General features: G+C 46.9%; 2 protein-coding genes and 1 pseudogene across 3 annotated transcripts; all 3 read left to right on the top strand.

The window, feature by feature from the left end:
• Positions 1–410: 410 nt before the first annotated feature.
• On the top strand, positions 411–7,760 carry LOC119276204 (protein MLN51 homolog). Of its 2 annotated transcripts, none has more exons than XM_037557216.1 (12): positions 411–1,119; positions 2,416–2,515; positions 2,594–2,829; positions 2,933–3,759; positions 5,324–5,438; positions 5,960–6,079; positions 6,330–6,373; positions 6,473–6,518; positions 6,844–6,884; positions 6,993–7,069; positions 7,277–7,363; positions 7,449–7,760. In XM_037557216.1, exons 1-9 carry the CDS (start codon positions 539–541, stop codon positions 6,869–6,871), a joined length of 2,097 nt encoding a protein of 698 aa, XP_037413113.1. In that variant the 5' UTR covers positions 411–538; the 3' UTR covers positions 6,872–6,884; positions 6,993–7,069; positions 7,277–7,363; positions 7,449–7,760. The 2 variants fall into 2 exon arrangements, with proteins under 2 accessions (XP_037413113.1, XP_037413112.1); XM_037557215.1 differs by having other exon boundaries at positions 6,844–6,913.
• Positions 3,767–5,310, top strand: LOC119276205 (annotated as a pseudogene).
• A 363-nt stretch (positions 7,761–8,123) lies between the features above and the next one.
• Positions 8,124–9,027, top strand: LOC119281311 (protein SODIUM POTASSIUM ROOT DEFECTIVE 3-like). Its single transcript, XM_037561850.1, has 3 exons — positions 8,124–8,414; positions 8,521–8,596; positions 8,665–9,027. Exons 1-3 carry the CDS (start codon positions 8,217–8,219, stop codon positions 8,790–8,792), a joined length of 402 nt encoding a protein of 133 aa, XP_037417747.1. The 5' UTR covers positions 8,124–8,216; the 3' UTR covers positions 8,793–9,027.
• The last annotated feature ends 17,926 nt before the right edge of the window (positions 9,028–26,953 follow it).

Here is a 26,953-nt window from a genome sequence, read left to right as displayed (position 1 = left end):
GGAAGTTAATCTTCAACCCCGATAATTGTTCAAACAAGCATAAAACTAGCTTCATGTTTCTAGCTTTAGCTAGATCATACTCCATAAAGATAAAACTTCATATTTCGAACAAGCATAAAACTAACTCCCTCCTTCTATCTGTATAGGGACTAATGCGTTTTTAGGACCGCCTTTGACTATTGACAAGATTAATAGTACATGACATGTATAATATGAAAATTATGTCATTGTAAGTTCATTTCACATACGAATTTAATGATATGCTTTGTTTAAGTTGCATGTCATATATTATTGCTCTACCATTTGGTCAAAGTTAAACTTGAAAAAACGCAGTATTCAAAACCCGTGACGAGCGCGATTCAAACGTCATCACGTCCCGTCCGTTCCCGAAATACCCGTAATCCATCCCGTTTCCGTTCCACGAGTCCACCCCTGTCCCCTGCTCCCGTCTTCCCTTCGATTCGAACTCCCCTCTGACCTCTCCCCACACCGCGACTCAAATCTAGGGTTGCTTCGCTCGCTCTCCTCCGCTCCGCCCATGGCCGACCCGCCGCCCCCGGACGCGCACCCGGAGCAATCCCCCGCCACCGAGAAGCCCCCCGCGGCGCCTCTGACACCCGAACCCGAGGATGCGGCGGAGCAGGATGTCGAGTCGGAGGTGGATGAGGAGTACGTGAGCGACCCCGACGACGCTCTCCCGGAGATGCGTCGCCGGGAGGCCAGCGACGACGAGGGGTCCGAGGAAGGTAGGCGGCCTCCCAGGGCGCGGATCGACCCCGACCACGACGACGACGGCCAAGGTGCCCCGGAGGATTACGAGGGCGAAGTGGAGGAGGAGGAGGACGAGGACGAGGAATACTACGATGATTTGTTGGATGATGAGGAGGTGGGCGAGGGGCTCGAGGAGGAGTATGATGGCCACGCTGTGCCGCCCAAGGAGGTCGCCGCCGGCCAGGGGGAGGCGGACGAGAAGCCTGGGGAGGAGGGAGCTGAGGCTGAGGCTGAGGCTGAGGCTGACGGCGAAGAGAAGAAGGAGCAGGAGCCGTTCGCGGTGCCCACCTCCGGCGCGTTTTACATGCATGACGACCGGTTTCAGGAGGACGGCCGGGGCCGACGCAGGTGTGCCTTTCTATAAACTATAAACCTTCCCACTGCAGCTCATAGTTTCTGGACAACTTGCAAATTATTCGAGGCAAACTAAATTTTACAGAAGAAGGCTTAGGTGAGAACGTTAGGTGAAGCAGGGCTGGGTTCGTATTTTCTGTAGTTTGTTTAAAACAAAGTACTTCCATTAGCGTGAACTAGGAAGCTCCAGTATCGATAGATCAAGGATATAGATTATCATCTGCATCCATCTCGTGACTTTTTTAGTTAATTGAAATTGTTTGTGTTTTAATTTGGTTTCTTAAGATGCTGTTATGGTAGTAAAGACTATGGCTGGCAAATGTAGTGTTATTTAGTCCCAACCTTTACTAATTACTACTACTCCCTCCGTTTGGAATTACATGTCTCGAAAATGGATGTATCTAGAACTAAAATAAGTCTAGATACATCCATTTTTGCGACAAGTAATTCCGAACGGAGGGAGTAGTTCAATGATGGCAGTGTTTTTTTTACTTCAAATCGTGCCTCAAGAGGTTGTTATTAAGATTGCCTTAGGCATTACAATATGTCGGTTATAGGTTTTAATAAAATTATATTTCCAGTACAATCATGTTTGGAGGTATGCAATGTTGGAAAACCTTGTAGCTGTCAGATTCGTTATGTTTCCTCGACAGGGTTAGGCACATACATGTTCCAGCTCTTTCTGCCAAAATTATTCCTACATTGTTGGTCTGCAAATAGCTTGCAGTGTAATGGTAACTGGATATGGTCAGTTATTCTGTCACCACATGCATCCAGCTTCCTGGGAAATGTTGTGTTGCATTTGCGGCTGCAAGCTGGTATCTTGGTAAGAAGGGTCGACGTACTGTGGTGGCTGGGTTATTCAACATATGAACTTGTTGGCCATTGTCATAGTTTTGGCTGGGTTTTTGCAGTTTATGTTTAGTCAATTTACTTTTATTTACAGGTCTTGTTAGCATGCCACTGTTTGGAATATTGGATAATGTTGGCTGTAATTGTTGCTTAGGGGCTGTTTGGTTTACAGCCCTGAGGTGCTCGACCAAAAAATTGGTCGTTGACCAGCTGTAGGGTGCGCGTTTGGATGGGATCCAAATAATTGGCACGCCAGCCCGCCTCCCCTGTCCTCTCCTTTTACGCCAATTTGTTGGTAAGGGCGAGGGCGGTGGAATCATTGGCCAATTTTTTGGCTTGCCAACAGCGCCAAGGATTTGGTGGGGCTAACCTTGGCTGAAACCAAACAGCCCCTTAGTCTTGTCCAGGATATATGCTGATATTTTTGTTATAAACTAGGCGAATGCTTGGTGGGAGGAAGTTATGGGATGCTAAAGACGATCAAGCATGGGTGCATGACAGATTCGAGGAGATGAACGTGCATGAGGAGTGCTATGAAGTAAGTACTCATTACCTTTGAATTTGACGTGCAAAAACATTTTTTTTTCAATATTGAGGTTAATTCTCTGCATTGTAGGATAAGCGAATGTCAAGAGGCCGTTTTAGAGGTCGTGGTAGTGGAGGTAGGACTAGAGGCACTGCCCATGGATTTTCAAGAGGAGGGAGGTACCACAGTTATCACGAAGATAGCGACAACCAAAATCATAGTGAAAACCAGAACCGGCCCCAAAAGATTGTCCGCGGGAGAGGACCCAGACGTTATGACACAATTGCAAAGAACAACCGAGATGTTGTCGGGTTCCAACGTAAACAGTAAGTAACAAATATCTTGGGACAATTGGATTCATGTAATACTACTTTGTTCAGTACAAAGTAATGTTTCTCTCACACACTTTTCTTGTCATCACTTGTTCAGACCAACAAGATCTCGCGAACTGGTCGCTCATTCTGCAGCGGCCAGAGAGCCTGGCCAAATTTCAAATGCACATTCGGAAGCAGTTCCTGCTAAAAAGAATGTTGTCAATTCAAGCTTAAATTCTGCGTCACCACCATTTTATCCCTCTGGTGCCTCAAACCAACTGGGAGCTCAAAGAAGGGACATACAACCAGGAGGTTCAAATAAGGTTCATCCATCTTCCATGAAGATGGATGACAACATGAAGCTACAATCTGGTCCAGTAGTTAGAGGGAAAGGAACCACGGACTATGGTGGACGCGATAGGTTTCATGCCGAGGGTCCTGTTAGACCATCTCCTGCAAGAAGTGTAGGAGGATCATCATACTCATCAGGGTTTGCATCATCATCAATTAATTCTGGTCAATCCCCTAATAACAGGGCTCAAGGGGGAAATGCAAGCATTGGTGTTCCTTCACATAATCGGCCCACACCATCATTTCAGCAAACTTCTAGAGTTTCTACGCAACAGCAAAATCATACCTCAATTATGCACCAGAAGTCAGGCCAAGCACCTAGTCAAGCTGCAATGAGAATCCCAACTCAGCAGGTGAGCCATCGGACGGGCAATGCTTCACCAAGTGCTCAGCACCTACCTGCTAGATCAACTGAAAGTGACGAGAATGGTTCATATCCTAGTTCAAATCAATCCAAGACATCTGAGGTGGAAAAAACCAACAAAGAAACTGGACGGGGCTCCTTCATGTATGGTGGAGCCCAGGTTATTGGGGCTGCTGGTCTTGCCCAGGGCGAGCAAAATTTTCCTGGCACCCCAGCTCTCCTGCCAGGTTTGCTTTCTTAACCATCCAACGTTCTTGTTTTCTGGTGATGGTTTAATGAGTAAAATGTACCCAAGGTCCTGAAATTATTTGAGGTGTGCCAGCCGGGTCTTATAACTATGAAAATGCACGTCTGGGTATGGTTCATCGCAGGTCCTATCTAGGATTCTAGGCTTGACTTACCCGTGTGGTACATTGACTGGTGCCATCTCAGCTCTATTTTGCAAAAAATACCCTAGAAAACTATATCTTCTAGTTTTATTGTCCCCAACATCCCCGTCCCTCTTCAAGTTAAAAGCAAACACCTATGCCGGTGGGAGTCGGCAGGGTTGTTCAATGGGAAGTTCTCCAATGGGCCATTCCCATGGCCGGGCCATCACGCCTGACGCCATGCAGAGTCAAGTAAGAAACAGTGCAGAGCTCACAGCCACTTATCTTCTCTCTGCTCAATTTGGTGGCTTCTGCTCGCCAGTTTCTTCTCACAGTACAAAACCCCATTCCTTCCATCCTCCTCCATACATAGGCGCACACAACCGACACACAATAGCCAACAGCTTCTGCAAGAAACAATGAGAAACATCATGGAGAGAAGCCCCTGTGAGTCCTCGTTGTCATTCTCCCCGAGGCACTTCAAGTAGCTGGTTCTCAGCAAGATCAGCAGACATGGTGCCACTAGTATTGCTGTTTAGGTGGAAGGCTTTGTCAAGATTGTCTCGGATAAGCAGGCTGAGGACGAGAATGAGTCGCCCATGGCTTTCTCCTCCACCTGCCCGTTCTTCCACTCGGAGGACTTCATGTTTCCTGCTCAAGCATCACTGCCATGTCACTCCTGCATACGGCACTGGCCGCGGCTATCTCTGTCCAGCACCTGCAGGGCGGCCTCCGCAAGCGACCCACCGGCAACCTGTATGGACGCTGACGCCCCCATGTCCACCTTGCCTTCCAGGTCAACAACCCGCACGCGCGCTTGGCGCTGCTGCTGCGTAAATGGCCACGGGTTACGTATGCATCGCGCTCGTGTGCCAGCGCTCCAAGGGCGCCTCCCCATGCCCCCGCAGTGGGCAGAAAACTGTTGGAGGAGATGGTGTGGCGCACGTACTGTAATGCCACGAGCTGCTGGTATGTGGTGTGATGTGAGTGCGGGGCTGCACACACGGGAGCCCATGTCCATGTGGGTGGAATCATACCAACATCGTGCGGCGGTGGCAAAGGTGCATGCGTGCGCAAAGCGGTCTGTCAGAGAACTTCCAGCTAAATAACCCCGCCAACACAGTTGGCTTATGTGTTGGGGGGGGGGGGGGAGGTTAGGCACAAGGAAATGAAAAGATATACTAGCTTTCTAGGTCTTCTTTACAAAATAGAGCTTACATGGCATCAGTCAACGCGTCACGCTGACAGGTCAGACCTGCATAGGACCTATGGTGAACCTCAGCTGACGTGCATTTTTATAGTTATTAATAGGACCCAGCTGACACACCTCAAATACTTTTAGGACCTCCGATACATTTCTAATTTAGTTTTTCTTCTAATCTAGTCACTTGGGCCATTCATTTCCTATTTATCCTTCACGCAGTGATGCAATTTGGCGGCCAGCATCCAGGTGGGCTTGGAGTTCCTACTGTTGGTATGGCCCTCCCTGGCTATGTGGCTCAGCAGCAGCTGGGAAGGGGAAATAACGAAATGGCGTGGTATATTTCATTAGTCTTACTATGTTTATTGTTCTGTCTGTTAGATTTTCATCACCGTCTATGAAATGATGTTTGTTGCGGTGGTACTCGATGTAGTCATGCAAGGGGTTTACAAGACAGTAAATGGATCAAGCCAAAACATAATTTGCACTGAATCATTCGAATGCATGTATCTTGTTGTCTCTCACTTTTGACTACATCTGGCTTATCTTACTTTACTATGTCCGTAAACTATGACTTCAAGAGTTGCTTTGTTGCTGAAAGTGAGTTTTTTAGTTTCTCATATTTGAAAATGACAAGGGGATACTTGATAGCTGAAATTGTTTCACAATGTTTGTACATTGAGCTTATATGTAATTCCTTTTTTGTATTGTTCAAGCTCTTATTGATCTCTTCTCTTTTTTTGTGTTCCCCCCTGGACTTGAGACTAATTCTGCTATTTTAGCAGAGAGCCACCTGTTATAATATTTGTACGTGTTTTTTGCTCTCTATCTTACAACACTTTTAAATGATGGCAATAGGTTACCACTATTGGCTGGTGCAGCTGGGGCTTTTGGAGGATCATATCCACCTTACATTACCCTTGATCCAAGCTTTTACTCTAGGTCTTCAGGACAGACGTCGTCGTCAGTTCCATCCAGGTAATATTAGTGTTGACTAATTAATATGTTGTTCACCTTTTGAATCAGCCACCGTCAAAATGAGCTGATATTACTTCTTGTTAGCTGTGTAAACATGTAATTTGCTTTACTTGGGGTGCTCATACTATTTTCTCTGCCCCTGTTCCGACCTGATAATATATCATATTTCACTATTTATCTGTTGCTTCATTCATGAAGGTTCCTTCTAAGCATAAAGGGCATTAACATATATTTATTTATATTAATACAGGGAAGGTAATGTTAACCATGGGGCTAAATCTCCTCCCCAAAACGGTAAGTTGTGAGATCCCCTGTTACACCGTACTGCTTAAAAACTCTTAGCATGTGCTACAATTTGTAAGTTGTTTCATTTATCTATAATTTGTGATGCAGATATTGTGACTGAAGAGCTTGATCAGCGCCAGAACAAGCATAGGAGGTAAGATATTTTTACTCGGAAAATATTATTTTTGTAGAGTACTACGCACGTTTCAAAATAATTGTAGTTCTAGGATTGTGACCAAGTATATATAGAAATGTTTCAACATCTACAAAACCAAATTTATTTCATTAGATTCATTATGAAATATATATTTATAGTATATATATTTGATATTTTAGATCTTTGTGGATTTTTCTATAAAATTGGTCAAACTAAAAAAGGTTTTGACTTAGGAAAATCCTAGAACTTCAATTATTTTGAAATGGAGGGAGTATTTTTTGGACAAGAGCTGTGAGCTTATTTATGTCCTCTTGTACTGCAGATACTCAGAGATGAACTTCAGTCAGTGAAGCACCCTGTAAGGTGAATTTCATCTGAATAAGCTGCTTACGGTCAGTTGCACACTATTATTTTTCTGATATTTCTTCTCTGCTCTGCAAACTCATTGTGACATGCGCTCAACTTATGCAGGCCCTGTTGTAGGCCCTTTGTGATCTCTGGTTATGATCTGAGCATTTTGGGTGGCTTGGTGTCCTAAATTATATTAGGTACTGTTCTGTTCTGGCATTTTTGGTTGTTAACTTTCCAAGATAAATGCATTTTAAGTGAGCAAGGCACCGTTCCTCCGAGATGTTCCCCCTTTTCTCTGGTTCTCTCCTTTACCCTTCTATCCCCCGCATGCATTATCTCCCAATCATGTAAATCCTGATTTGGAGGTTGGATACCTGGGTTAACTATGATTTATGTTGTGGCAGGTCTTATAGATGCCTGCTCGTGCTGTAGTTATCTGATGGGGGTCGCTTCACAGCAGAGCAGGGGGTGCATTTGTTGCTTGAGTTGTGGTAAGCCTGTTTTTCAGGAGCAGCGAAGAAATGCACTTTAGAGTTTTGGTGAGAATGCAACTAATTGCACATCATGAAATTTTAGGTGTTGCTTGGTCGAAATGGCTAATTTGTTGGTGGCATCTGAAGACGTGAGCGGTTGTTGAAGAGAGGTTTGAATAATGATCTGTGTTGATTGATAAAGAAAGGCAAGAATGGCTTTTAGTACATTTTGTTAGTGACTCGAGTTTATGTCGGTCTGAGTTCTGATGTACCTATGTATCTATCCTCCAATAGTGGTATTGGCAAGAGCAAGTGGCTTTGTTGCTGCAGTTTGTATCTTTTGGAGTATGTGGGAATGTGGGTGAGATTTGTCAATTTTGTGCCTGATGAGTGCCCAATCGATTGTGTTCAATTGTGTGCTACTCCCTCCGTCCGAAAATACTTCCAGATTCCAAATGAAGAAATGGAAACTCGAAAAGGATCCTTCTGATTCTCAAAGAATGAGTCATCAAAATGGACAAAAAGGATGTATCTAGAACTAAAATACATCTAGATACATCTCCTTTTATTCATTCTGATGACAAGTATTTCCGGACGGAGTATTTCCGGACAGAGGGAGTACTTCGGTTCGATATTATCACATTACTAAATTGACGGCAGTTTGTCTTAGTCACAACCAAATCATTCAACTGCTCGCCTAACCGTTTAGTTGGACGGATGGATCTACCAGCGACTTGCTGAGGATCTTTTCTTCTAGGTTGGTGGTTGATCTAAGTATCCCTGATAATATTGGTTGCCTGATGCATGTAGATTAGCACATGACGCGCCTGCAGTACCTCTATATGTGAGTGACATTCATATCCCAGTAGACATGGCTTCAACGATGGGTTTGAACAAAGCTCTGCGTTGGCTGCCACGTTCCTCTGCCAGTCCCCGTCTGGAGGAAGACGAAGACAACAACGAGAGGAACGGGCTGCTGAGGAGCCACCGGGATCAGAACCGGGTGGTGCCCGTGACGGGTCTCCATGTTGACGAGCAACCCGAGGCAGGTGCGCATGTGGAGCCCAAGGTAAGCTAGCGCTTGATTCCGGAAATGCAAGCGGAAATTTACCTCAAGACGTGGCCGTAACTTGTGGCACCTAATGTTTCCCTTGCATTGGCATGGCATGGCGCAGACCGTGGCCCTGAAGGTGTCGATGCACTGCCATGGCTGTGCGAGGAAGGTCGAGAAGCAAATCTCCAAGCTCCACGGTAGGCGATCAAGTGTACTACTACAAGTGTACATACTATGAGAGTATGAGTTGCCTCTTGTTGTGCAGGAGTTGTGTCCATCAGAATAGAGCTGGGGATGAAGACGGTGACCGTGGTTGGCAACGTGACTCCCATGCAAGTCCTGGAGACCGTCTCCAAGGTGATCAAGTACGCGCACATTCTGCCGCTGCCCTAGCGATGCTGTTTCCCGGTCCACCGTGTGGTGATAGCACTTTTCTTTGATGAAAACGATGAGCGCTATCCCTCTTTTTTCTCCTTCTTTTAGCGCTCAATCTGTATCCTGAAAACAGAAAATCATATGTAGATTGTCATTTCAGGAGCCACCCGTGTCCTGGGCTCCTGGCAACTCGATCGTCTCATCAATCTGAAATATGTTGTTTGTGGTGGAATCAGCCCACCATCAGGGTCTACTTGTGCTTGCATTTTTTCTGAATTTTTTTCAGACTTCCGGTGATGTTTGTTCAGTGGGAGAGAGGAGACATTTCTGTCGACTATGGAGAGGCGTGCGATGACTTCGTCAATCTCAAGATGACGTGTCGGCTTTATCTCTCAAAGGTGCTCATAGGGGTAGCGCGTATGTTCGTGCGCATAGGATGAATGTATGTTCGTATATATGAGCGCCTATGTTGGTGCCGTGTTAAAAATAATCTCAAAAATGTTTTCCGTCTTAGGGCATCTCCAATGCTGATCCTCGTGTTAAAAATAATCTAAAAAATGTATTCGTCTTAGGGCATCTCCAATGCCGATCCTCGAATCACGCGCATCCGTCTGGATCGAGTGGTCCGAACGCATTTTGACATCCAACACGGTACCTCATCGATCCGTGGACCGGTCCGGACGTCCGTTTTCCCGCAAACCAAAGGCAAAGCAGGGAGCTTTACGGGCGTCTGGACAGCTGCCATGCACACGCCAAAAACTCGGACGGGACGTCCATCCCAGTCATGATAGCAATCAGGATAACTCCTCGGGCCGCACACCTCATCGATCATCACATAGTGGAACCACATGCCGTTCCCGAGGGCTGCATAGACAACCCAATACGACGCGTCGAAGTACTCCGTGGAGATACCGACGACTTCCTTGGACTTTACGCCATTATATGCATTGATGTCCACTTGTGTCTTTGGACAATAGCTGGGTTGTCTGGCTCCTATATTTACTCCCTACGTTTCCGCTTGTTTGGCTAAGAGCATACCGGGAGCACCTCTGTGATTGTTATTTCTGGTTGAACAGTTAAGTACCTTAGGTGGGTGAAGCCGAAAACTGACTATGACAATGCGAACAAATCAGTCGGCATGTCAAGAGTAGTAAAATTACATTCGTCAGGGGTTGTTTGCGAAGGCATAGACTTTTCCTAGAAAAAGCCGAATTCATGCCTGTCTTGTTGGAAATATGCCGTAGAGGCAATAATATTGTATTTTTTCATGTTCATAATTAAGAGTTCATAGCCTATGCTATAACTGCTATGATCTTGAAATATGCGATTCAGTGGAAAACTCATATGCACGTGTGAAATGATAAATGGTAAAATAAGGTTCCTAATCTTGCCTCTAAGACTGGTTCAAATGTTGTTGGTGCTCATGTTTTCTCGATCTTAGGATATTGTTAAGTGTAACGATAGTCCTAAAACAATATTGAGAGTATGATGTTAGAAGAACGATCATATTGAATCAACCCAAACTTGTTTGCTATACTGATTATATCATCAGAAGTCAATTGTTATAACATGGAGTGTTAACATGTGATTTAGTTCCTTAGACCATGAGAGTATCGTAGTCCCTTCTTACCACACGATGAACTTTGGGGTTGCTCAAATGTCATCTGTAACACGATGATCATAACGACAACTTACATGTTCATTGGAAAGTTTGACAAGGGATTAGATAGCCCGAGAGTGGAATTTGCTCCTCCGACGATGGAGAGATATTCTTAGGGCCCTCTCTTGTGACGGTACCCATCATCGTCTAGCCAGACACAGGTGACTATGTCACGTGGATGCTAGAACATGTCTACGAGAAAGAAGAACAAAACCGTGGATACCGGTATAGTGAGCATGTGTATGACTCAAGAGGATACCGATATATCTCACCTCAGATTTTGTAAAGTATCGCGAAGCAAAGGTAATAGCACATGATAACTATTGGTTCACTCGAATGTCATTCGTGTACTCATAGGGATCGATATGGAACAAAGGGGTTTTGTTCATGTGTATGTTTTATCAAACCTACAGGGTAACAAGGTTAAGGTAATCACGATCTGCTGAGTATTAGTAGGACAGGAGTAACAAGAATATATTTGTGAAACTATCCGACTAATATTCGAAATATTTTCGAGATGAATCGAAAGCGTTTCGGGGTCACCGAAAGGGTTTTAGAGTTTATCGGGCAATACCGGGTATTACCGATAAATTATATATAGGCAGAAATAGTTTCGGTAATGTTAAATTAATATTAAAAGGATCTAAATATGATTAGGAGACTTTATATTTAAATATCAATGGGCCTAAAAATTCCAAGTAGCGGAAAGCTACTTGGGCCACTTGGGCCCAACAAGGAGGCTCCCCCCTTCCACTTGGGGAAGGAAGGGCCGGAGGCCGAATTGGAGGGGGTTTCTCCCTCCTTGGCCGGCGAAGGGGGAAGGGAAACCTTCCCCCCTTGTGCGCCCCTCCCCTCTCGTCCAACATATATATACTAGAGGATTTTTGTCTTTAGAGACACAAGCTTTGGAGCCTCCTCTAGTTCTAGATGATCCTAGTTGATCAATTAGAGCTTGAACTAGATTCTATAATCCTCATAATTAGAAGCCCATTGTGGTTCTAATTTCCTCCCTCTAATTCTCCGGCGACGATTAACTCTGGATGGTGAAGCGCTGCCGGATCGTGAAGACCGTTGTAGGATCGAAAGTATGTCTAGAGGGGGTGGTGATTAGACTACTTGACCAAATAAAAATCTATCCTTTTCCCAATTTTAGTTGTTGGCAGATTTTAGCAATTAGCACAAGTCAAGCAATCAACCTGCACATGCAATTCTAAGAGTATAGTAGCGGAAAGTAAAACATTGCATATGAAGGTAAAGGGAAGGGTTTGGAGAAGGCAAACGCAATGGAGACACGGAGATTTTTGGCGTGGTTCCGATAGGTGGTGCTATCATACGTCCATGTTGATGGAGACTTCAACCGACGATGGGTAACGGCTGCGTGAGTCCATGGAGGGCTCCACCCATGAAGGATCCACGAAGAAGCAACCTTGTCTATCTCACAATGGCCATCACCCATGAAGGACTTGCCTCACTCAAGTAGATCTTCACGAAGTAGGCGATTTCCTTGTCCTTACAAACTTCTTGGTTCAAATCCACATCACAACGGAGGCTCCCAAGCGACACCTAACCAATCTAGGAGACACCACTCTCCAAAAGGTAATAGATGGTGTTTAGATGACGAACTCCTTGCTATTGTGCTTCAAATGATAGTCTCCCCAACACTCAACTCTCTCTCACAGATTTGGCTATGGTGGAAGAGGGATTTGAGTGGAAAGCAACTTGGGGAAGACTAGAAATCAAGGTTCAAAAGGTTGAAATGGAATCTCTTGATCTCAATACATCAGTAGGTGGCTCTCTCTTAGAAAATGGATGGTGGAAGTGTAGGCACGTTCTGATGGCTCTCTCACTAATGGAGAAGGGGGTGGAGGGGTATATATAGCCTCCACACAAAATCCAACCGTTACACACTTTTGACCCATCTCGGTGGCACCGATCAGAAAACTCGGTGGGACCGATCTGTTCAAAAATATGAACGTAAGGAATCTCGGTGGGACCGATGTGCTAGGGCTTAGGAAAAACATCATCATGGTGGCACCGATTGCATCAACTCAGTGGGATCGAAGTGAAGCAATAAGCAAGAGAGAATCTATCAAGCCAACCCGGTGAGACCGATTACATGAACTCGATGAGACTGAAGCGAATGCAATAGATCACAGAGCACTGGCAAGGCCATCTCGGTGAGACCGATATCTGTATCAGTGTGACCGAATCGTTAGGGTTTCTGGTAGTGGCTATGTCAAGTAAACTCGATGGCTCCAGGTAGGAAGAATCGGTGGGGCCGAGTTTGGATTTATGTTTTGGACATACTTGGATGGAGAAAGTGGCTGAGGGTTTTGGAGTAATATCACTAAGTACTTGAGCAAGTAGACCATTAAGCAACACTTCATCCCCTTTTAATGGTATTGCCTTTCATATGGACTCAATGTGATCTTGGATCACTTAAATAGAAATGAAGAGTGTTGAGCTTTTGCCAATCTTTGTCCCTATCATTTTGAGGGGTCCACATCTCTAGTCCATGCCATGCCAATCATTGAACATCCTGAAATATTTATTTTGAATGGATATTAGTTCAATGAGTTATATGTTGTTATGAATTACCAAAACCACCCCGGGATTAGTTGCACTTTCAGTCTCCCTCTTTTTGGTAATTGATGACAACATATAGATCAAAGTTTCGACAAATGATAAAATGAATGAAATAAATTGTCGCTTTGAGAAGTATGTGATAAGCAAGAGCTCCCCCTAAATTTGTGCATTATTTAAGATTTGCGTTTGAATGCAAATACACAATCGATTAGCATCATGGGTCACTCTTCCATGTCACATACATCTTAGTGGAGAGCACAAAATGATATGAGTGAAATAACATGCACGCATCACCAAATACACAAGTGAATGATCATACACAAATAATCATAGAGATAAGCATAAATCACACATTAGGCATAGTATGATCAACCACACAACCAAATATAGTATCTCATGAGCATAAAACAACCAAGTAGCACGAAACAAACGAACATTGTAGCAACGGGCAATAAAAACCAACAAGCAAAAGAACGAGACACTCTCTCCCGAAGCCTATGATCTATACATTTTCTCCCTCTTTGGCAACAAGTTACCAAAAATCTCGAAAAAGTATAGTGCTATACGTCTCTCTAGGCACGATCCTCTGGAGCTCCTGAAGGGGTCTTCTGGCTCGTTGCTCTACTGTGTGTAGATGGCGTTGAGATAACTGCCTCGGCGAATGCTTCTACTGAAGTCTGCTGAGCTGCTGGTGTAGATACTAGAGGTGGCACAATAGTAGTGGCGGCAGGTGCAGAAAGAGTAGGTCTCGTGTCTGCAACTCGCACAACTGAAGACCTGGGTGCCCTTGACACAGTCTGAAATCTGTTAGTTGTTGGTATGTCATCTCCATCCTCAGCATCATCTCTCATCTTCTCCAGAATAGACTGTATCTCTGTGACCTTGACATTTAAATTGTACATCTTGTCCTCCACAATCCGCTCTAGTCTCTCCTGGTTCTTGGCTAAGTTGACCAGACTTTGCTCAATCCTCAGTGTTGCTTCCAGTAGATATGTCATTTGGTCTTGCTTGGACTTGATATTTGCTACTGGGGCATTTGGTGCATTGGCTTCCTTTTCTGCCCTTGCTGCTACTGCTGCCTGAGCCTTCTCTTGAGCCTCAACTGAAGTAGGGTGTGAAGGATCCATCACCACTACATTGTCCTTGAACTCTAGCTGAAGAGGAAGGTACTCAGGATCAAGTAGATATGTATCTGTACCACCCTTGGAGTTGATAAGCATCTGAATGTGAGGGGCATATCCACAAGACCTTTTCTGGTCAGTAACAGTCCTCTTGACTGTTTCAACAATTAAGCTCATAACTTGGAATTTCTGAGGTGGGGAGTCAAACAAGTGAAGCAAATTGATGGAGTGGCTACAGATCATCCTCTCATCTCCAGACTTGGGCAGAAGAGTGAATCTCAGAATGGTGTTTGTGGTGGCCAACCCTGCTAGCAAATGCTTGACTGACCCAATCTTGTGGGTTTCCAAATCATCATCAGGAATGGTGTTATACATGTTAGACATTGAGTTGTGATCCATCCTGGGCTTCCCACAGACATCAACATCGTCTTCATCTTCATTAGGGGCATTCAGAAGAGCAGCCCACTCAGAGATCGACGACTGGTACCTTTGACCCTCAGTCATCCATGTGATCCTCCCATCTGGATAGATGTGGAGTAAAACTGCATGACCATCTCATCATTCCATTTTGTAAGTTTCTGACCAACAAATGCATCTACTCCAGCAAGTCTGAAGCTCTCATGAACGTGGGGGAAGTAGTCTTCATTTGCACCGATGTACTTCCATCCCACCCACTTCATGTCACTGACAATGGGCTTTTTATCAAGGAGCACAGTCTCATAGAAGTCTTGTTGTTCCCTAGTGTGGAAACGATATTCACAAGCTGTCCTCCTCCTCACTGAATATGGATCCACTTTCCTCCATTCCCTCAGACCTTTTTCCTTCCTGAGCATCATGTTCTCAGCAACTAGATGAGCATCATCATGATCTGGAATCTTGGGCTTCAATTTTCTGAGCACTAGTGGCTCATCATCATCCTGAACTTTTGGCACTGGGATCGTGTTCTTCTCAACAACTGGGATGTTTCTAGTTGACCTCTTGGGTGCAACAGCTTTGGGTTTTGGTTTGGGCTTGGAGGGAGCAGCAGCTGACTTCATGGCATCAGCCATGAGCTTCTGAGTTTTGGAGGGAGGTGCAACTGGTTCCTCCTCCTCCTCCTCCTCCCCATCTTCTTCTTCATCTTCCCTCATGGAAGGCTTGCCAAGCACTGTGGCAGTGGTCTTCCTAGCCCTCTTCTTTTTCTTACCAGCAACAACTTCTTCATCATCTGATTGCTCAAGAGTGAATGTCATTGTTTCTTGTGGAACCGTAGTTTTCCTAGGTTTTGACATTGGAACTCTTTTAGCAGGAGCTTTCTTCTTAAGACCAGGCTTGGTGGTGGCTGCAAAGCCATATACCTTCCTAAGAACTGCTTCCTTCTTGGAAGTGACCTCTTCTTCTGTAACAAAGTCCTCATCCTCACTCTCTGAGGTTCTCTTCTTCCTTGTTCTGTTGGCAGCCTTTGGCAGGTTACTAGGAGTGCTTCTCCTACCATCATCATAGCTGTAACTAGGGCTCGTACCCTCACTAAGATTGATATTGTGCTCTGGCTGTCACTGGCATCTGACATCTTGCAAAGCTGAGCCTGTGAATAGATGGATATGGGCAAAGTAGATGAGTATCACAAGAAGCTGATAGTTTTTCAAAAAAATTGAGTACAAACATTAGTTTTAGTTTTCCACAGAAGGCATTTCGAAGCTACCGATTTGATCATCTGGGTGACACCGAAGCACTCTCAGAACCTAAACGCACAATATCGGTCATACCGAGTTGTGGTTCGGTGGCTCCGAGGTGCTAGGGTTTCACTGAGATTTTACTTTCGGTCTCACCGATCAGTACGTTTCGGTGGCGCCGAGTTGTACTTTGTGCAATGGCCCAAGCCAATCGGTGGGACCGAAAATTTCATTTCGGTCGGTCCAAGATGAGTTCGATGAAAACCTAACCCTAAAGTTTTTCTTTAAATCTATTCTAATGTAACTTTCTGGCGGATAGAAGTATTTCAGTCGTGGCAAGATACTAGGCATTGTCCTTGTGCATTGAATCGGAAAGGGATAGCACGAGGAGATCGAATCCTACTCTAACTTGGTGACGATCCTCTATGGTGGCAACAATAGAGTTGAATTCAGTGACGGTGGCGGAGTCCTGCGGCAGAGACGCATAGGAGACGAAGGCAACAATTCGTAGACCAAGGGGGCAACAACAATGGAGCGTGGGCGCGTGATGTTTGAAGATTTTTTCAACCATACGGGTCCGCTGGAATATATACCCATGTGCTGTCGGTGGCACCGAGTGGAACAAATAGATGGCACCGAGATGCAAAACTATGTGCAGTTACAGCAACTCGGTGGGACCGAGTCGGTCTAATCCGTAACACCGAGATGAAAACCTAGATCAGTCTAATGCTTTCGGTGTGACTGAGTTTGAGTGAATTGGTCTGACCGAAATGCAATAGAAGGTTTTGGAAGGCAGCCCTTGACGGATCGGTGGCTCCGAGTGCTCCTCACTCGGAGGGTCTGAAAAAGACTTGTTCAATTTTTGTGATATAGCATGAATAGAGTTTGATACAAGAAGAGCATAGATATCTAGAGAAAGTTCTTATGCATTATTGTCCATCCATTTGGTCAAGAAAAACCAAGACAATCTAAACAACAAATGGATGTCCTCGAATGGAGAAAATCTGCAACCAACATGCTCAAACAATAAGATAGCAAATGAAACATGTGTCAAAGCATGCACAAACAATTCTAGCATCTATCAAGCAATTGGCGATGACTAAGTCATCTATATATGAGTATATTGACTTAGGAGTCAAATGAGAACATTTGATATGAGTATATTGACTTAGGAGTCAAATGAGAACATTTGATCGTAGGTCATACTCATCGTTTAAGCACAAGTGGGGTTGCCACTTTTACATAAAGCATTAATGTGTTCACACCATTAGAGTTTCTTTAGCTCAATTTGTAGAGCAAAGCTCCACCTAGATGTGATGTCCCCCCTAAGAGGGATGAACCAACCTCGGGTTTTGTTGATGATGACTTCATGTAGATAGTGAGGATGTGGATGCTCAAAGTTGATGTAGATCATTTGGAGCAATTCTTTGGAATGTTGCACTTTCAATACCTACACGGGTTAGTCCCACAAGGAGCATACAAGGATATCCATAGACATAGAGTGAATAGCACGAATGATGATGTCCATGAAAGCATTAGGTTACCTTGTCCCTTGTCTTACCAACAAGAGGGTTGTGACTCGATAAACTAGTGCAAGATATGAAAGTTGATTGCACAAGTCCTTGAAAAAATAATATGAGTGAAGTATGTTGGTGGAGTCACCCTCAAGAACACTCCAGTTCTTCTTCTTTGGGACCCACTATCGGTGTCAAAACCGGCGGATCTCGGGTAGGGGGTCCCGAACTGTGCGTCTAGGCGGATGGTAACAGGAGACGAGGGACACGATGTTTTTACCCAGGTTCGGGCCCTCTTGATGGAGGTAAAACCCTACGTCCTGCTTGATTAATATTGATGATGTGGGTTACAAGAGTAGATCTACCACGAGATCAAGGAGGCTAAACCCTAGAAGCTAGCCTATGGTATGATTGTTGTTCGTCCTATGGACTAAAGCCATCCGGTTTATATAGACACCGGAGAGGGCTAGGGTTACATAGAGTCGGTTACAATGGTAGGAGATCTACATATCCGTATCGCCAAGCTTGCCTTCCACGCCAAGGAAAGTCCCATCCGGACACGGGACGAAGTCTTCAATCTTGTATCTTCATAGTCTTGGAGTCCGACCGATGATGGTAGTTCGGCTATCCGGACACCCCCTAGTCCGGGACTCCCTCAGTAGCCCCTGAACCAGGCTTCAATGACGACGAGTCCGGCGCGCATGTTGTCTTCGACATTGCAAGGCGGGTTCCTCCTCCGAATAATTTATAGAAGATCGTGAACACCAGGAGAGTGTCCGGCTCTGCAAAAATAAATTCCACATACCACCGTAGAGAGAATAATATTACACCAGATCAATCTGCTGACGTATTCTGCGGCGTGACGTCACACCACTTCCAAGCCTTTACTCGAATTGTTTTTATTGTTCCACCTCAGCGCGTCTAGCAAGGCGGTTTCCTTGGCATGTCTTGTCGAAGCAGAGATAGTGTTCCCCTTATTCCGGGATTCCCATCAATACGGACGTGGGTAACCCAACCGCGCCCGTCGCCACGCCCCCTCCATCGAAGGCGGGTTCCAAACGGTCACGGGGACGGCCCTTGGTATTCTTCCTCTTTATAATGAGACCAAGGCCCGTTCTTTTTATTTAATCCTCTATCGAATCCACCCCTTTCCCTGAGTTCCAACACCCAGGGCTCCGAATTCAGGTACCTTCGATCCTCGACAATGTCCGATCCTGATCTACGAGGCCGGTGGATGTCCTCCTCCGTCACGGAGGAGGACGTGCTAAAGCTGAGAGATGCCAGGTACTTAACCTACGAGATTTCGCATAGGCTACCTGCCCGAGAGCAAGTTATCCCAACTCCCGAGCCTGGCGAGATCGTCGTGTTCATGTCTCACTTCCATCGGGGTTTAGGCTTCCCGACGGATCCCTTCATGAGGGGGCTCATGTTTTACTATGGGCTGGAATTCCACGACCTGGCTCCGGAGTCCATCCTCCATATCTCATCATTCATTGTCGTCTGTGAAACCTTCCTCAGCACTACCCCTCACTTCGGCTTATGGCTCAAAACCTTCAACGTGGAGCCGAAGATGATTGAGGGGCGTCAGGCAGAGTGCGGCGGGGCGGTTATAAGGAAGAGGGCCGAAGCTCCATGGCCCAAGGGCTCTTTCCAAGAGGAGCTCGGCTTGTGGCAACAGGAGTGGTTTTATATCACCGCTCCCCGGGGCAGCAGGAAGAAGCCGCTGCCCGTCTTTCGCTCGGGCCCTCCACAGCAGCTGACGTCATGGGTCAACAAGGGGCGTGACTGGGGGCCGCCCAAAGACGTCCCCCTGTTGCAGGACCGGATTCGAGTTCTCCAAGAAAGGGAGATCAATCTGGTCGCAGTGGTGCAGGTTATGTTGATCCGGCGCCTACTGCCCTGCAAACGTCGCCCCCTCTGTCCGTGGGAATTTAATCCGGAGGGGCCGCGATCTCTTCAACACTTCATGGGTTTGACTCCCATGGAGATGTATAAACTGTTCTTCGGATCGCAAGAGACGCATCCAGAATTGACCGAGGACGCTGGCCTAAGCTGCAATCGCCCGGATACTCAAGTAAGCAGCCCTGTGTCCGGACACACCATCCATTTATTTATCGTGAGCTTGCCTTTTAACCAGCTATCCTTGGACAGAGTGGATAGCGCAAGCACAATTGATACGGTGTCCGGCCCCCCTCCCTGAGACCACGCAGGATCCCGTGTTAATCAAAATGTTGGAGGTTGCACCTTCGAATGAGGGCGAAGGGGGGCATGGGGAAACTGTCACCTCTGTCAAGGAGGCGTTTAGTAAGGGAGGAACCGAGAGTCCCTCCTTCCGGGGGAGAAGAGGAATGCTTCCGAAGACCCGGAGGCAAGGCCTCAAAGCAGGGAAAGAAATCTGTACCGGAAGGTCCTGCACCAGAAAGTGCCCCGGCCGTACTGTCTCCTCGGAGGAATCAACCCTCTAACGAGCCGTAAGTGAAAAGGGGGATTTTAATATTATCAGACACCCCTGCTTAATGTATAAAGGTAACGAAGTTTTTACCTTGTAGTTCGGATCCCAGCCCATCTCAGCACAGCTCATCTTCGGGAGACCTTCGTCCGGAGTTGACGGAAAGCGAAACGCCTCCATCTGCCACCCCATCGCACGGGGCGGACGACCCTGAGGTGTCATCGCGGAGGGTCTCCCTGAGTCCGGCGGGGCCGGAGAGTTCGGCACCCATTGGAGTACGGCCGGTGGAGCTGCAGGATGTGCTTAAGAGGGCGTCCATCTCAGAAGATCACCGCACATTAATGGGTAATGTGATTGAGAGGATCTCGTCTGCCGAAAGCGGGTTGTACGAGGCCGTCGGAAGTTTACTGACGGGATTTGAGGTACGCAAAAAATGACATACCTGTTGACAGTTTTGCACATGAAGTGCGCCCTGTATAGTAGCCCCTGAGACTTGGTATGCTGTCAAAAACGGCAACGTGCCTAGGATCCTAATCTCAGTTATTAACTGTCGCCTTCCCTACGCAGGTGGCGGAACGTTCGGTGGCCAGCTGGACGGATGGATTCGCCGAGTTGAAGAAGCAACTCGACGCTGCAGATGCGGACATCTCGCTGGTCAATAAACGACTTGATGAGTCACAAGGTATGTGATTGCGCCGCGGTCGCTTAGTAAGGGAGCTGATTCCCATTCCTTACAAGTTGTATGCTTGATGCAGATGGTGGTGCTGCTGTGGAAGACCTTCGAGCAGAACTTGCTCGGGCCAAGGAGCAAGCCAGAAAAAGCGAGGCGGCTGCCTTGAAGGCAGCGGAAGAGCTAGAAGCCGAGAAGGCTGCTCACTGCCGAGGAAGGGAGGAGATGGCCGGAATGGCCATGAAATTAAAAGTTGCTACCGACCGCCTGGAGGTTCTTGAAGGAGAACGCCGAGCGGAGCAAGAGGACCTGAAGAGGGCCGATGCCGAAGCCAAGGATGCCCGTAGTGCGATGCGGGCTATGAAGGAGGAACTGCGTCAGGTCAGAGACATTGTGGCTGGAAAGCCCTTTATGCTGCGTAGGAAGTTCACGGATCCGAAGTATGCTCAGCTGGGCCGATTGTACGGTGCGGAGGATCCTTATCTGGACTTGGCGGCGAGTGCGGCTGACGCAGTCGTGCACTTTCGAAGCCAGGAGGATCATGAAATGGAAGAGCTTTTCTGGTCTCAATTCCATAGTCCGGAGCGTCCACTTCCATTGAGTGATCGGTTGGTTGAGTGGGCTGAGCTGAATAGATTGTCCGGACTGGCCATGATGGATGTGGTCACTCATCTATGGCCGAAAAGGCCCAAGCCGAAGAGTTATTTTGGCTTGTTGCAGCAATTCCTTGGGGCAGTGCCGCATATTAAGGCGATGAAGCGGTCGGCATGCGTAGAAGGTGCATGGATGGCTCTCGCCCGTGGTAAAACATACTGGGCGGAGATGGATGCCACCGCTATTGCATCCCGGGGTTCGGACAAAAGCCGATTCCCCACCAAGCATTACTTTGAGGAAGTCCTGCAGGGCGCTCGTATAATAGAGTCGCAGTGCTCGAAAGATGTTATGTTTGAATGACATGTATGATTTCTAAGATCATGTTTATAATGCAATGACTTTTTATACTTGTGTGTTCAAGTATTGAACTATCTCCTGTGCGGCCGTATATATATATGTATAATCTGAAAGATGGCAGTCTTTGGCTTCAGCCCCCACGCACATGGTGCAGGGGTGTTTGCAAAAAAAAATCGCTTCTTCACACTTAATCCAATGTCTTGGTCCTTTTAAGGAGGTGATAGCATAGCAAACTAGGCAATCGGACTATAATGCTTTATCACTTTCACTTAGCCATAGGAGCTCGAATGTGGGGCTACTATATAGCCCCTGATGGCACCGCGCTTCTCCGAACTCAGGGCGCGTATGTGCCTGACCGGGAAGCGGTCCTTTGTCAAAGCGGAGGAATTCTAAACATTCCAATGGTCGATCGAGTGGTTGACCAGTCTCTCGCTATATCATGACAGTCAGTTTTCGGCTTTCTCTACTGAGGTGCTCTCCCGGCCGAACCGGGGCACAATCGCAGTAGTTCTCCTGGTGCCGCGTTAGCCGATGATACGGAACGTAAGGCAGCAAAACACAAGAGCCGGGCAAACCCAACATTTGACCAAAGACATGATTCGGAGCTGATGCATATAAGGCCTAACTCGAGACGCCGAACACTCCCTGAGGTGTTCGGTCTTTATGATATTGGGCCGAACAAAGCCCTAAGCCCCTAGTGTCCAGGTACAGGCGGGAACTTCTGACGCGGCCGATGCCAAAATGCCAGCCTCCTCCTCGGCTCTGGTAGGAAATCGGGGGATGTGTATCAACAAGAGACAGTAAGAAAGGTTTACGCAGGGTCTTAATCTGAAAAGAATCCTTGCAACGGGTCCCTACTGCACGTCTGCGCCTGTGTCTCCGTTGTGCTGTATCCTGGACGGGTGTAGCACGTGCTTCATCTGTAAAAGAGAAGGACTTAGTTTCTAAGAAATATCGTGCAAAAATTGTATTAAAATAAAGTATAATTTGGAAGATGAAGAAAGTTGAGCTTTATTGGCTTTCATCATTTATGCGCGCGGCCCCCTAAAAAAAGGGGTATGCGGCTGGGAAGCCCCTTGTTAGCTTACGCCGGACTTGTGTAACCATGTCCGAGGTCTAAATGACCTGTTTTTCAGGGACTTTGACCTGCAAGGTCTGATTAATGTGTGGCTGTCAAAGCAGTCGCACATTCTCTATGGTCGAGGGACACTCAGAGTTGTGAGATTATGCCACGTGGACCGGGCATTTCTAAGCGTAAGAGACGCGTAATGTTGTATTGCATTAAAGCAGGCGAAAGCTTCGCGCCCCAGTAGCGCTTAAGGGCTACTGTTAAATGGGGCGATGGAGAGTGAGCTTTTCGCGACGGAGGTTGTTGGATGAACCGAACACGACCTCTAGTGGTACAGAGCCTGTAAAATTGGCTTAAAAGGTCTAGCGTCACTCCTTTGAAGGAAGTGCTGCTATAGCGAATTTTGGTGGGTTCTATCCCCAGTCTGCGGACGGTGTCCTGGTATAGCAGGTGCCGCGCTGCATGTTATCACGTGAAGTGAGTTCACTGTTTTGACTTCTAGTGGGAAAGTCTTTTGGTTTCCGGAGCGCTGCTTTTGGGTTTAGTCACTTTCACCTGGTGTGTCGAGCCCCTTGTGTTCGGCGTTAAGTCGGCCGGACTGCTTGAAGACCCAACAATCTCTGTGGGTATGGTTTGCAGGCTTCCTGTAGGTACCATGTATTTGGCACAGTCTGTCCAGAATCTTGTTTAGGTTGGATAGCTCGTCACTGTTGTCCTTGAGGGGCAGTGTTTTGTTGTTCGGCCGAGAGCTTTTGAATCCGGCGTTGACCGCCGTACTATTTGGGCCATTTTCCTTATTCCGGCGCTGATCTTTTCTGCGTCGTGATTTCCCATTTCCATCCCTGATTTCGGATGTACTCGGGTCGCTGGTGCTGCATCTAGTCAGCCAGCTGTCTTCCCCTGCGCAAAAGCGTGTTATGAGGCTTGTTAGTGCGGCCATTGTTCTTGGTTTTTCCTGGCCGAGGTGTCTGGCGAGCCATTCGTCTCGGACGTTGTGTTTAAAGGCTGCTAAGGCTTCAGCGTCCGGACAATCGACTATTTGGTTCTTTTAGTGAGGAACCTATTCCAGAATTTGCGTGCTGATTCTCTGGGCTGTTGAGTTATGTGACTTAAATCGTCTGCATCCGGAGGCCGGACATAAGTCCCTTGAAAATTTGCTCGAAACACATCCTCAAGCTCTTCCCAACTTCCAATCGTATTTTCTGGGAGGCTTTTAAGCCAATGTCGAGCCGGCCCTTTGAGCTTGAGGGGTAGGTATTTTATGGCATGGAGATCGTCTCCTCTTGCCATATGTATGTGTAGGATATAATCCTCAATCTAGACTCCGGGGTCTGTTGTTCCGTCGTATGCCTCTATGTTTACGGGTTTGAATCCCGCTGGAAATCCATGATCCAGTACCTCGTCGGTAAAACATAGTGGGTGTGCGGCGCCCCTGTATTTGGGTGTGCCGTTGTCTTCAAATGCTCGGCTGGTTGTGTTACTTCTTGGGGTCTTCTTTTTTGGCCCATAAATAGACCTGGCCGGGTTATCCTTTTTCCGAGGATCTTTATGCTGATCGTGTGCCGGCTTGAGTGCGGCGCCCCTTGTTGCTCTTGGCCTGTCATCTGGTCGTCTATCCGCCAGGCGGCTTCTTTCTTTTTTGATTGCGGGGGCTCTAAGGCCTCCTCATCAAATTCGGGCAACAACTTGCGCTTCGGGTAGCTCTTTGTCTGGTGACTAGTGCCATATTTATCTGCGGTGTTGAGTACTTTGCTCCATCTCATTCTGAGTGCGTCCTCCGTTGTTTTGACCTTCCGCTTTTGCTTCTTCAAACTTCTTGCCGTGGCGACGAGCCTTTTATGAAGATTCATATGCTCTGGTGATGTGAGATGATCATCGCCGGGGATGGGTTGCTTGTCCAGTTCATGTCCGGCTGGCTGCTTGTTGACGTGTGCGTCGTCCACTGCTTCGCCCTGCTCTAGGGCCGGGTCCGTATGGGTGCCGTTTTTGTCGATGCCGGTCTTCGGGTGGCACTTGCGTTGTTGCTTTGTTTGTTTGTTGGGGGAGTTGTCCTTCGCCACGTCCCGTTTTTCCTCATTCTCGCTTCCTTTTGGTGTGTCCACCATGTATATGTTGTGAGCTGGGGTGGCTTTCCCGTGCCCGTTAGGCGTTGGTTCTTGGTCGTCTCCGGCATCGTCGTCCATACCATCGATGTCTTCGAAGTCGTAGTCTAGCATGTCGATTAGATCGTCGATAGCGGCTACCAAGTGGGTGGTGGGTGGGCTTTGAATTTCTTTGTCGTCCGCATCCCAACCTTCTTGACCGCAGTCCAGCCAGGGCTCTCCTGATAACGAGAGATACTTTAGCAAACTCAAGATGTCGCTGAAAGGTGTGTGTTGAAAGATGTCCGCTGTGGTGAATTCCATGATCGGCGCCCAATCGGATTCGATCGGGGAGGGCGCGGGGGGTTCGGAGTCCGGCGAGGAGTCCGGCACCTTGGAGTCACGAGCTTCATGGGGGACAAGATAGGTGTTCGGCTCTATCTCCATAGAGGTTGCAGCCCCTGAGGCGGTGTCTAGCCATCCATCCTTGGTCTACGCAACCGGCCCCGAGTCGAAGATCGGAGCGGGTTCGAGTGCGGCCTCCAGGGTACTATCCGGCTGCAGAGCTAAATCATGCCCATCGTGACAGTACGGCATGCTCGGCTGTGACTCAAATCCGTCGAGGATCAAGTCCCCGCGGATGTCAGCCGTGAAGTGCAAACTTCCAAATCTGACCTGACGGCCAGGGGCGTAGCCTTCGATCTGCTCCAGCTGGCCAAGCGAATTGGCCCGCAGTGCGAAGCCGCCGAATACGAAGATCTGTCCGGGGAGGAAGGTCTCACCCTAGACTGCATCATCGTTGATGATCGAAGAAGCCATCGAGCCTATCGGTGACGACACAGAGGAACTCTCAATGAAAGCACCAATGTCGGTGTCAAAACCGGCGGATCTCGGGTAGGGGGTCCCGAACTGTGTGTCTAGGCGGATGGTAACAGAAGACGAGGGACATGATGTTTTTACCCAGGTTCAGGCCCTCTTGATGGAGGTAAAACCCTACGTCCTGCTTGATTAATATTGATGATGTGGGTTACAAGAGTAGATCTACCACGAGATCAAGGAGGCTAAACCCTAGAAGCTAGCCTATGGTATGATTGTTGTTTGTCCTATGGACTAAAGCCATCCGGTTTATATAGACACCGGAGAGGGCTAGGGTTACACAGAGTCGGTTACAATGGTAGGAGATCTACATATCCGTATCGCCAAGCTTGCCTTCCACACCAAGGAAAGTCCCATCCGGACACGGGACGAAGTCTTCAATCTTGTATCTTCATAGTCTTGGAGTCCGGCCGATGATGGTAGTTCGGCTATCCGGACACCCCCTAGTCCGGGACTCCCTCACCCACATTAACTTGATGTGAATCCTTGGAGTTGTAGTTGTACTTGATGAAGTATAGCTTGATGTAGTCTTGGGAACCCACTTGACATGGCCTTAGGAGCTTCTTCAAATAAGTAAATATCTTCTTGAAGCTTGTACTCGCCTTTTAGCTTGTGGTCTTGTGGTGGAAGATCATCTTGAGCTTGTGTTCCCTCAAAAGAAGTGGGGTCATACTTCTCTTGTTGAGGAACAAACCTCGTTTTGGGGTATTGATCCTCCTCCCATTCAACTCCATTCGCATTGAACTTCCGTTCAAAACCAATACCTTGATTCTTCCGGTATCTTCCTTGCTTGCGTACAATTTCCTCAAATTGCTTACTCCCGACAAGGCTCTTGTAAACACCTTTCTCTATAATTCCATTCAATAAGCTATTTTCTTGATAAAGTGTAACTTGACTAAGAGAATCATTAGTGGAATCAAGAGAACTACTAGAAGCAACAACATTGGATTTAGCATGGTTATTATTACTACTAGAAGAAGAATCATTCTTGCCCTTGTTTCTAGATTTTACTTGTGGCATGTAAGTGGACAAGAGGAGACATTTGGCAATGTAATAAGAACTCTTCTTCCGAAGATCATCATTGATGGCTTTTAGGAACTCATGCTCTTGCTCTAAATTTAGCTTCTCGAAGCGTAGCTTCTCATGAGTCCTTAGAAGCTCTCTATGATCCTCTTGAGTTGTTTCATGAGCTAACTTAAGAGTGTTTAGTTCTTTAGTAAGGCGCTCAATCTCCTTCTTATCATTGTCATTCGCTTCATCTTGATTAGCATGATTACTAGCAAGTTCTTCAAGATTTCATCACTAGTTTTATCAACAAGTAAATCATCATCACCTAGCAAATCATCTATCAAAATCAAGATACTCGGGGTGTGATACCTTGGGGCCTTTAGCCATGAAGTGACTTCCAATTCCTTCATCTGGTGAGTCAAATATGCCATAGGAGTTGGATGACACTAGTGCAAGACCGACATCACCTTCATCTTGAGTATAGTCGGAGTCGGAGTGATGGCTTCTCTTGGAGTAGTTGTCAGAGTTGGAACAGGATACCC

Source organism: Triticum dicoccoides, chromosome 3B, assembly GCF_002162155.2.
Source record: "Triticum dicoccoides isolate Atlit2015 ecotype Zavitan chromosome 3B, WEW_v2.0, whole genome shotgun sequence".
Lineage (NCBI taxonomy): Eukaryota > Viridiplantae > Streptophyta > Magnoliopsida > Poales > Poaceae > Triticum > Triticum dicoccoides.
The sequence above is the reverse complement of the archived record's forward strand: the minus strand, read 5'-3'. Positions and strand labels throughout refer to the sequence as shown.